Genomic DNA, 12131 nt, shown 5'->3' with positions numbered 1-12131 from the left:
ATCTTTAGAAAAAAAGAAAACCACCAAAATGAGGTTATGTTACACCAAAGCTCTTAGTTTTAGTTTCTAAGACTCTCCTACAGATCAGTATAATGCCCTGAAGGTAGATGAATCATTCCTGTCACCTAAAGAAAATGTATCCCATATTCAGATTCACAACACAGAATCTGGAATCTGATGGAAACATCTGGGTAACAACCTAGGACTAATAGTTCTCCAACTTGGATGTGTTACAGAAATACATGGAAAACTTTTAAATACCCATTGCTCAAGCTGTACTCCAGTTAGTAACAAAATCTGAAAAGCACTGATACAGAAAACTGGCTGCTCTCCAACTAACCAATGGATGAGAGAGGTGTGCTGGTATTCCCGCCAAACTTAGGGGAGAAGACACAAACCTGAACATACAGAGGGAAAACCATCACCTCAAACTGAGGCCAGAAAGGAAATCAGTACATTAAAAAAAAAAAAAAAAAAAAAGCTTAAGATCTTATCCCAAAATTTGTTAGAAATTGATGTTACTAAGAGTCAAGTTCCCACACCTAAGTATCTAAAAACAGGCGGAGGGAAAAGAACAACCCCCAGGCTGGCTTGTGAAGGGTTTTTTGTTTGTTTAATACATCTGAAAAGAATGCATATACAAAGAATTGAGACATGAGAAAGCATTGGTTCAACACTAATGAATCTACAAGAATTAGGATTTGGGGAAGGGGGAGATTACCTAAATATTTTTAAAAATTGGAAACTGCGACCAAAATAAGTGGATAATATCCCTATTAACACTTATGAAGAGTCTTCATAAGACTCCATGATTTTTTTATTAAACTAGAGAGCCTTAACTAGCTACTCTAGGGTTCCTCATATGCAAAACAGAAATAAGGGGATTCCCCTGACTGGTCCCCATGTTGTTAAATGTTCTCCCCACCCCCACCCCCACCCCCAGCTTCTTCATGAAGCAGGTCTCCATCCTCCCAACTTAAAAGAGGATGTGCATCATTCCATAGACATCTGTCTCCTAGCGCCACCTCTCACATTTCTTCGATTCACCAGGTCTTCAGTTGTGTTCTAGGAACACTGTTATCATACACTATTAAGCTGGACATCTATGCTAAGCATATAAGACAATGACTGACAGGGAAAAAAATGTTTTTAATTACGTACTCAATCCATTTGGTGTATTTCAAAAGGTGCAATACTTTTCTTCATTTATCAGTGAAAGAAGTTAGAAATTAACTTCAAAAAAAAATCAGTAAATGGCAAACAAATTTCCTTGAAAGTCACAGTCACATATATAGTGCATCCTAGAAAAGAGGAGGGGCAAGACAGGTTCCACCCACTTTCATGAGTTTCATCAAATACTGGACCTACTCAAGGGTGGAGAGAAAAGGCAACTTTCAAAAAGGAGTATGTTATTAAATGAGGCATTTACTATACTCCTTCCTAAGAGCACCAGGTGGGGAACAAGTTTTCTAAACTAGATCTAGGAAGTGGAATGTGGAATCAATCCGTCCTCCTCCCCTTAAGGGCTGTCAAATGGTTAATGAATTTAAAAAACATGACTAAATAAAAACAAACCCCACACACACTCCCCGCACCACCACCCCACCCCACCCCCGCAAAAAAACAAAACAAAAAAAACAAAACAAAAAAAACTAAATGTCCCAGATCATTCTCCAGAGTGGATGGAGCCCGGGAGCAGCTTCAACAACCCAAATTAGTCTGTTACAGAGTCATCACAAGCATGCCTTGCTTTTAAACAAAAAAAAAAATTTTTTTGAAACGACAGAACAAAAACTAGTACTAATCACTTTTCTGACAATACACAATTACTCAAATTAACTAGTACTGAGAGGGGGAAGGGGACCATACCTATATGGGCCTTGTCTCACACGAGTGCATGTGGGTAGGTGCAGGGCATTTGTCATTATTGCAAAAACGAATTTTAATCTTTAATCTTTAGTTTGATTTAACATTGCTTTTAGTACGATGCTGACACCAGTTGTGCAGAAAGGGCTCTGGAGAGATGTTCATAGCAGCACACACCTGCGGCTCTTCTTCGGTTCTGGAGGCTCCAGGGCAGCCAATATTGCTTCGTCAAATACATTCTTTAGGCCTTTCTGAAAAGGGGTAGAGAGAAAAAAATGGGCAGTCTGATTTTCAGTATCAAATTAAAACATTCAAACCCCCAAGAGTCGGCAAAGAACAAAACGTTAAAAACAACTCTGAATCTCAACACAATCATCCCATTTCATTAAGTTTTGTCCAGGCAGGACACTGGAAGGATCCAGCAATTCAGGAGCAGAGGAGTGGATATTCATGAATGAGACGATGGTCCTTTGAGAAAGCTTTTTGCAGACCAATGTATGTCACAAGAAGCAAACAAGCCACATGTGTCATTTGCTCACTCAATATGAGTTGTGTAATATGCTGCTGAAACATTTTACATAAAAACAAGTGAAACAGCTCTGCATTCCAATGAAACAGCGGAGTATGGAACAGGACCAAGAGGGCCGGCAGTGGGCAGCAGCATCCTTGTTACATGGAAGGCGCAGGCAAGGATGGAGAGAGCGGCTACCGCAGCTGCATCAAAGACCTTCACTCTGAACTCCCTGCATCCCACCAATCAGACAGAGCCAGGGGGCTCAAGGAAGCAAAATGTGGGCACCTGATACATATGTAAAACTAGAACCAGTCAGTGCAACAAGAATAAAGCTTCATCAGGCATTTATACAAACAATTGTATATTTTTAATTTCAAAATTTGAAAGTAACCACAATTTTATGTTTCCCTCAGAACAATAAAATCAGAAGCAGGAAAATATAAAGGTGGCAGCTTTACATCTCAACATTAACAAACCTTAAGTCAACTGTTAAAATGGATGCTATTCTTAAAAGATAGTGTAACAAATGATTTCATAAAGCAGTAGCAGATACATTGATACCTTTCCCACCCCAGACTGACAAATACTCCACTACAGCACAGACAGCCAAAGCAACAGCAACACAAAGTTTCACTGCACAAAGGAAAACCAGAGAAGAATCCTTCCTTCCCCATTACACTCTACTAGCAGGTCACCCTTTTTCCATAAAGTTTGTCATGCAATTACAATTACAATTGATCATAAGAGTAAAATGATGTTTGTGTTACCTTCTCCATCTAGAGCTAAGAAGTGTTAGAACTCTTATTTTTTCCAAGAGAACATTCTTAATGCCACACCAAGTTCCCTTTTAAAATAGTAATCCAAACCAAAAAGCTCTAAGCATCAGGCAACTCAAGAAGCAGAAAGTTAAACAAGTCCAACTTGACTACTGATCACAAAAAATATTCTATAAGATATTGCATTCTTGATCAAAAACTAATACAGAGGTTGCTCTTAGGTGGTGAGTAAAAAGACGCAGAGGCTTTCAAACAGGATGGTTTTATTCCTTTGTTTTTAAATGCTCTTTCTACAGTAGTGGGACAGGAAGCAGCAGCAAAGAGGGGAAGGAGAAAACAGTTTAGAATATACAGCACTTCCTTTTGGGTTGAGTTTCCGGAGGCTCGAGGGCAGCTAGGATAGCCTCATCAAACACATTCTTCAGACCTCTCTACAAGACAGAGGGGAGGAGAGAGAATAGCAGCCAGGTTAGAGGATTAGAAAGACTAGCAGATACAATAGCAGTCTGGATTAAATGGGCTGAATTCACAGAAGCAATGTGCCTTCAGAAAAATAACTGCCAGAAAGCGAGATCTTAAGCCCATTATCAGGACAGTAGATAATTGAACAGAAGCTTCTTACATAAAAAAAGGTTAACTGAGCAAGAAAGCAATTTTTATGAAAGTGCTATAAAAACAATATTTTAATAAAAATACCAGGAGGAAAAAATAGATATGTAAGCGAAAGATAAATTGAGTAAGCCTTATAGAACTCCCCAGTATTTCCAGTGAGAAGAATGGCACACACATTCTGGAACTAATTCAATTACAATTTCAGGCTTCTGTGAATTCAGCCGCTGAATAACTGAAGGACACAAATAGCAGACTAACAGGCATGCCACATGTTTCTAGATTCAATGACATAACTGGATGGGATTAATCCAGATTTAGAGTAAATCCGTTTCCCAGAACAAAATGGTTCAGATATTTACAAAGAGTGTTAATTGTTCAACAGTACCACCTAAGAGAAGTTTAAGGAACAGACTCTAGAAACAGCATACACTTCAGTTATTCAGTAATGTTATTAGAGCAAGTAACCACCACCCAAGTCATAAGAAAACAAAGAATGGGGTCCTAGAATGAGTTTTAGCAAGCAGTCCAATGCTTTAAGATGTCCGCATGGATATCAGAGCATAAAGCATGGAGTGAAAACAAAGAATATTCTCGAATCTACAGGGATTAAGATGCAGAAACACACTTACACCTCAGGCAGAACTCCAACGTGACAGTGTGACTCAGTAGCACTGGTACCTTGGGCCCAGGTCTATAGACTCATTTAAACTCACCTAAATCTGAAGCCACAGGTTTACCACCCAAAGAGGTTTTTCGTGTGTTCTTTAAGTCAATTTGATCAGTTTGGTAAAAATTTCCCAAAAGTCCCAGAATACCACTCCAGTAACAAGTACCAGCCCCAGACAATCCCAGGTATTCCCAGGCCCACCCTAGGCATCCCAGAGGACTGGCACCTATACATCCCATGAGGTACAAAATAAATGAGAAATAACATTAAGTACTTATACAGAAGCAAAGAGGTTAAAAAGTTTTCTTCTATGTCTTTTACAAAGTAAAAATGCTAAACAAAAGTTCCTATGGAATTCTTTCTACACATCTCAGAGCAAACTCTGGTAGTCAAATATAAAAGGAAAAGAGGAGGGTGGAAAGGGAAATTCCTTTTATAAGGTGGAAGAAAAAAAAAAGGACAACCATGTGAAACTAGGGCACCGCTTCATAAAAAAAGCAAGTCCTTTCTTGCTTATTGACAAAGATAACTACTGCTCTACAAAAGAAAACTAATCTTTGCTTTACCCACACTATCTGATCATATGAAGAATTCAGTTTTAGAGGAACCAACAAGATAATCTGAAGTCCTAAAAATTCTATCTCCCAAATAAATACAACCAAACACCCCATTTTCTATCTTCTGACTTCTCCAAATGCCAAAATCTGGTTTAAAATAAATAAATAAACTATATATATATATAAAAATATATATAAATATAAATTTATATATATAAATATAAACTATATATATATAGAGAGAGAGAGTTGCTAAATCTTTTCAATTTCCTACTGTCTGCAAAGTGACTTACTGTATAAACCTGTTCATACTGTAAGAAAATCTTAAATGGAAGCATCCAGTTCTTTAAATAAACTTCACCAGTGACCTAGAACTGGGTTCACATGGTCTATTTGCCTCCATTTCCCCCAAAAGCAGCCCATATTTAGAGAACAAGGGTATGCAACGGATGCATATAGTTATAATCTGACACATTTCACATACATCCTTCTCCAACACACACATGCACACACACAAACACCCCTCTCACAGTTTTCTGTATCAAAACAGAAACATTGGGCTTTTTTTTTTTTTCTAAATCTCAGTGCTATGGATATAAATCTTCTGAACTTTAAAAAATCTTTTATAATAGAACTGAACTGCCAAGGAAAGTTGGGTTTGGGAGAATGACTTTAGACCTGGAAGTAATCCTGTGGAATATCCAGCTAAGCATAAAAATTTTATCTTCAAATATCCAACCTAGCACTGAATTGGAGATTATTAAATTATGTCTAGGCCATACATACTAAACACCTAGTACATGCATAATAGGTAATTATATATGCTATTTGCCTTAGTATACATATAAGCAATCAGTATACATGTTTTTTTAAAAAACTTAATAAAAAGAGCCTATTACCTAAAAAAAAGTAAGCACAATAAATCAAAGTGGATTTAATGTAATTTTAAGAAACCTCTTCAGCCCTGCCCTATTTTAATTAGACATATTTGCTCAATGTTCAAACCTCAAAAGCACCAGTACCAATAGAATAAAATACTTCTGCGCTATTTCCATTTTTTCCTTTGTCCCCAAAACTGTACTCCAAGGGGAAAATTGGTCAGTAAAACTATGAGGGTGGAAAAGATGAAACCACACAGGTCAGTTACAGGTCCCTCTAAATATTCTAACACTGCCCCTATCCTCAGAATCTGATGTTTCCCATTAAACTAGAAGAGCTCCAATTAAATTATTCAGAAAGGGACACAAGGATAGAAAGGATCATATGATGAAGGAATGTCTCTAAACACACAGGAACTGACATCCCTTTAGAAAGCATGCTTCAGAAATAGCCAAAGCAGCTTTCTCTGACATCAAAGTCTCAATTACAACTAATTCCCTATGTCAGCTGAATTACCCCAGAAACTGTAGCATTAGCAGTCAAAATTGACAAGAAAAGATCAGATACATTTAGCTAAAAATTTAAAAATTTAAGTGTCCGGGGGGGGGGGGGGGGGGCGGGGAGGCGGGGGATCATCCACATACTCTCTTATAAATTAGTGCTAATCTAGAACTTTCCCATAAATTTTTTTTAACACAATCCCTGACCACGACAAATGAGTCAGTACATTACGGGAGCTCGCCAACTAAGAGTTTTATTCAGACTAATAATTTTCTCCATAAACAAAAAACTTTTAGGAAAAGAATATATACCGTAAAGGTGGTCCTAAGTCTTCCTAGGCAGCTTTCTTGAGCACTGCAGACCACTGTTAAAAATAAGCCCCGAATCCTAATACTCTTAAGAAACTACCCAACTGTAAATAAACATGGGGTTACACAGTCCTCACCTGTGTGAGTGCAGAACACTCCACATACTTGACCGCCTTCAGGTCACGGGCCAGCTTTTCAGCAGTCTCTGGAGTGATAGGCTTCTGTTTGTTCTTGGCAAGTTTCTCGATAGTAGAAGGGTCATCTCGGAGATCAATTTGGGTCCCAACAAGCAAGAAAGGAGTCTTTGGACAGTGGTGAGTTATCTCAGGCACCCACTAGAGAAAAAGTATTTTAAAAATACACCTGCATTAATTCACAAGACTCTAAGGCTTTTCACAACTCAGTAGAAGTTCTATGACCACCTTTTTCAGGGCAAGGGTATCTGACCAACTCACCTTTTCCTTCACATTTTCAAATGAGGATGGAGAGACCACTGAAAAACAGACTAGAAATACATCTGTTTGTGGATAACTCAGCGGTCGTAATCTGTCATAATCCTCTTGCCCTGGGGGAAAAAATTGGAGAAGTCAGAAACTGAATCTTGGTGTCCTCACAGCATCAAAACCATGAGTCAGTCAACAGACTAAGCATATGGCTAAGAGCACAATGACCATTACTGAGAAAGCAACTTAACTGATCTAATAAAATGTATGGCTTTTGTAACATAATAATACTCAATGAACATTCTTACTCAGCTAGTTCTATTTAATATTTCAATCCCTGAAAATAGCAATGAATCATTATACATTAGTTGTTTATTACCAATTTGTGTAGTTTTCAATCTTTGCGTCCATCAGCAACACAACAATAATGTAATAAAAATAAGCTGTTGCTACAGAAATAGTTAAATCAATCCTACTCAGATCTGGTTAAGAAATAATAAAAGGGGGATGCCCGGGTGGCTCAGCGGTTGAGCATCTGCCTTCACACCCAGGGCGTGATCCTGGAGTCCCAGATAGGGTCCCACATTAGGCTCCCTCCATGGAACCTGCTTCTCTCTCTGCCTGTGTTCTCTGAGGCCTCTCTCTCTCATGAATAAATAAAATCTTTAAAAAAAGAAAAAAGGAAGAAGAAAAGAAAGAAAAGAAAAGAAAAGAAAAGAAAAGAAAAGAAAAAAAAAGAAAGAAAAGAAAAGAAAAAAAGAAAGAAAGAAAAGAAAAGAAAAGAAAAGAAAAGAAAAGAAAAGAAAAGAAAGAAAGAAAAGAAGAAATAATAAAAGGACTCTGAGATCATGACCTGAGCTGAAGACAGATGCTTAACCGACTGAGCCACCCAGGCACCCTACCATCTTATTTTTGTTTGTTTGTTTTATAGGAACTTTTGTATGTTGTCAAATGTGTCAGAGCTCCAGCTATTTAGATTGAGAGAATTAAGGAGTTTGGCTGATTTTGTTTTCTTTAAGTCCAGTCATTTCTTTTTAAATCTCTTTCATGTCTGTAATTACACAATTTAAGAAGTGAAAGTTACACTTCTAAGTGCATTATCTTTAAAGTCTTTGACTGTGACCCTAGCATACTGTTAGAGTAAGCATGCAATCAGTACTAGAGGAGCTGATGATGATTTTATTTTTTTATAACCTCCTTTTTCCCTTTTCATTTAACCTTTATTTTAATCTCTGTATTGTCCTAAAGATAGATACCTTTATTTATTTACACCATTCACAATGTATTGCTTATTCAAGTGGCAATAACAAGTAATATCTTTAATTGTCATGTTCTGATAGCGACCCTACCTTCTTGTATTCTCTTTCAATGCTGGGGGAAAAAAAATTCACTAGCCTACCAAGTATTTAACTCTCTTTTTTTGCCTCTTTAAAAATATTTTATTGTGGTAAAATATATATAATATAGAATTTATCATTAACCATTTTTAAGTGTACAGTCCAGTGGCATTAAGTACTTAACTATTCCTTTATTTTTTTTAAAGATTTTATTTATTTATTCATGAGAGAGACAGAGAGAGAGAGACAGGCAGAGGGAGAAGCAAGCTTCCATGCAGGAAGCCCCATGTGGGACTCGACCCGGGTCTCCAGGATCACACCCCCGGCTGAAGGCGGGCGCTAAACCACTGGGCCACCAGGGCTGCCCTTAACTATTCCTTTAAAACACAGGATTACTGTAGCTCATTTTTGAAATTGAAATGTTAAACCCTGTCCTGGCATCTCCTCTCCTCCTCTCATGATTATGGAAATGTATATAGATATTTTTAAAAAGTTTTTATCTGGAAATAATTTTCAAACCTACAGAAGAGTTGAGAGAATTGTACCAGGAGCTTCCATATACCCTTTAACCAGATTTACCAATTAGCATTTTGCCCTGTTTGCTCTATTATTCTCTTTCAATATAATACGCACATGAATTGTTTTTTCCTAAACTGTTTGAGAGTAAGTTATACACAGCATAGCCATTTAGTCTTGTATTTCCTGAAAATGTAAGTATGTATTTCCTGAGATTGGAGGCATTCTTGTTTAACAATTAAAACTTTCAGAAATTTAACTTTGATGTAGAATTTGATTCCAACATCTCTAATTCCAGCTTTGTCAGCTGAACCAAGTCCAGTGTTTTCTGCTTTCAGTACAGGATCATGTATAGCATTTAAGTTGTCATGTCTTTTTAGTCTCTTACTTTGGATCAGTTCTTCAGCCTTTTTTGAAATGAATATATTTCAAAAAAATTAAGCCTGGCCTAGACTAGAAAAGGCTTTATTTTTAGTCATTCAGCCACTGCAATCAATCTGTGTAAGTGCACATTAAAAACAGATCCAACTCTATATTCCTGAGCACCACTAAGAGCATCTAAATGAGTGTCCAACGTGTTACATACAACGAACTTTCTATTCAGATGGAAACAGAAAACAAACATAGCCATTCTTTTAGAATACTAGGTCAACAAAGTATTGGTCAGTCCATTTACTTGTGATAAACTAGCCCTCAAAGCTATATATACCTTTCTTTTCCTCTCCCAAGGAAAAATAAAATCAGAAATGAAACTGTTCAATAAACAGAAAGTACGCTACCTTACCTCTACTTCTGCTTCAAGTGCTACATTTAAGGAAAAAGAATGAAGTTAAGGAAAAAGAATGGTTCCTTAAGATGAGCAAGATTCTTCACTATCCAAGCACAATTTATCCAGCTAAAATGTATCCTCTATGTATATCACAAATATCTATTACTCAACAGAGGCAACGTCATCACTTAGCATCCTTTAAGGTACACAACATGATCAAGAAAATTTCACTCTACATGTAAGTCAGATTTTGACGACAGGTCTTATATTACACCTACTCTAACAGCACACCAGCTCACTGCTTAACTTCCGACATTTGCCAAAAATCAGTGATATATCTCATGGGTTGCTGACCTTTCACTTGCTTAGAATCTATTTAAAACTGAAATTCAAGAGGAACAAGGTCAGCTTGAACTGAGGACTCTGGTCCAAATGAAAGTCTGAAAGAATCTCATGGTATAAAAAATAAGAATATATTGTTAAAGGCAACATTTTTAGAGAATTACAGCAGGCACTATAAACACCAGAAGAAAGCAAATTAAACATTTCACAGCAATTTACCACTACAGATTCAAACCTAATCATTATGTTCTATAACCAATTGTTCAAAATTTAATGGCACTTAGTGATCCTGCTTCTTCCTATGTGACCACCCCTGTCAGTGGTTATTAAATCTAGAGAGAGACCATTTAATGAGACCAGAGTATTCACACAGTTTTAAAGTTATCTTCTCACAAATTATTAATTATAAAAATTCTAAACAGGGACATGTGGGTGACTCAGTGGTTGAGCATCAGCCTTTGGCTCAAGTCATGATCCCGGTGTCCTGGGATCAGTCCCCCAAAGGGCTCCCTGCAGGGAGCCTGCTTATCCCTCTGCCTATGTTTCTGCCTCTCTGTATCTCTCATGAGTAAATAAATAAAATCTTTTTAAAAATAAATAAATAAAATTTTAAAAATAAAAATTCTAAACATACAGTAGAAAAACTGAATACCATAACCAAATGATCAAAATTATTTTACCAAAGAGTGATACCCTAAGATGGACATAACATTACCAACCCAGTATTCAAACCAAAAATGCATATTCTGGGGATCCCTGGGTGGCGCAGCAGTTTGGTGCCTGCCTTTGGCCCGGGGCACGATCCTGGAGACCCGGGATCGAATCCCACATCGGGCTCCCAAGCCTGCTTCTCCCTCTGCCTGTGTCTCTGCCTCTCTGTCTCTCTCTGTGTGACTATCATGAATAAATAAAATCTTAAAAAAAAAATGCATATTCTGAATCCGCTTGTAAGGAAATGGACAAACTCAAACTGAGAAACATTATATAAAATAACTGGCCTGTTTCCTTAAAAAATGCCAATGGCTGTGAGGGGCTGAGGTTCCTTATTAAAGGATACTAAACTAGGGATCCCTGGGTGGCGCAGCGGTTTGGCGCCTGCCTTTGGCCCAGGGCGCAATCCTGGACACCCGGGATCGAATCCCATGTCGGGCTCCTGGTGCATGGAGCCTGCTTCTCCCTCTGACTGTGTCTCTGCCTCTCTCTCTCTCTCTCTGTGTGACTATCATAAATAAATTTTTTAAAAAAATTAAAAATAAATAAATAAAAATAAAGGATACTAAAGAGAGTAACCACTACATGTAATATATGATACTAAATCAGAACATGTACCAGAAAAAACATTTGCTATGAGAGAATTATGTACTGACTGTAGATTAAAATTTTAATGCTGTATATAATGTTAAATTTCCTGCATTTAGTAAGTATACCGTTAGATAATATCCTTGCTCTTAAAAAATACATACACTGAAGCATTAAAAGCAAAAGGGCAGGATGTGTGCAACTTACTCCTAAAAGGTTTAGAAACAAAAACAACATGCACACAGAGCGAGAGAAAGTCACATCATTAAAAAGTGGTAAATCTGGTTAAGGAGTTCTTTGTACTGGCAACTATTCTGAAATTCTGAAAAGTCTGAAATTCAATCAGGATAAAAAGTGACAAAAAGGGGAGTGCCTGGGTGGCTCAGTTGGTTAAAGGTCTGACTCTTGACCTCCGTTCAGGTCTTGATCTCAAGGTTCTGAGTTCAAATCACACTTTGGGCTCTATGCTGGGTGTGGAGCCTACTTGGGAAAAAAAAAAAAGGTAGTAACAAAAAAGAATGTATGTCAAAATATAAAAACGTTTGACCAGAGAAAAGGTCTTAATATAAAATACCACAAACAGACCCCAAACTTTAACAGAAGAAACTAAACCATGGGGATCCCTGGGTGGCGCAGCGGTTTGGCGCCTGCCTTTGGCCCAGGGCGTGATCCTGGAGACCCGGGATCGAATCCCATATCGGGCTCCCAGTGCATGGAGCCTGCTTCTCCCTCTGCCTGTGTCTCT

General features: G+C 37.6%; 1 protein-coding gene across 4 annotated transcripts in view; it reads right to left on the bottom strand.

The window, feature by feature from the left end:
* Nucleotides 1-591: 591 nt before the first annotated feature.
* The window catches only part of CDC42 (cell division cycle 42), a 46577-nt gene continuing 35037 nt past the window's right edge, over nucleotides 592-12131 (bottom strand). For 3 of the 4 annotated variants that reach the window (XM_055332520.1, XM_055332522.1, XM_055332523.1), the window contains exons 4-6: nucleotides 7136-7245; nucleotides 6818-7015; nucleotides 592-2117 (exon numbers count right to left, since the gene is read on the bottom strand). In XM_055332520.1, coding sequence (XP_055188495.1) covers nucleotides 2028-2117; nucleotides 6818-7015; nucleotides 7136-7245 — 398 coding nt within the window. In that variant the 3' untranslated portion in view covers nucleotides 592-2027. Of the gene's footprint in view, nucleotides 2118-3402; nucleotides 3588-6817; nucleotides 7016-7135; nucleotides 7246-12131 lie in introns of those variants that run through there. The other variant, XM_055332521.1, reaches the window with a different exon arrangement.

Source organism: Nyctereutes procyonoides, unplaced genomic scaffold, assembly GCF_905146905.1.
Source record: "Nyctereutes procyonoides isolate TBG_1078 unplaced genomic scaffold, NYPRO_anot_genome, whole genome shotgun sequence".
NCBI lineage: Eukaryota > Metazoa > Chordata > Mammalia > Carnivora > Canidae > Nyctereutes > Nyctereutes procyonoides.
The sequence above is the reverse complement of the archived record's forward strand: the minus strand, read 5'-3'. Positions and strand labels throughout refer to the sequence as shown.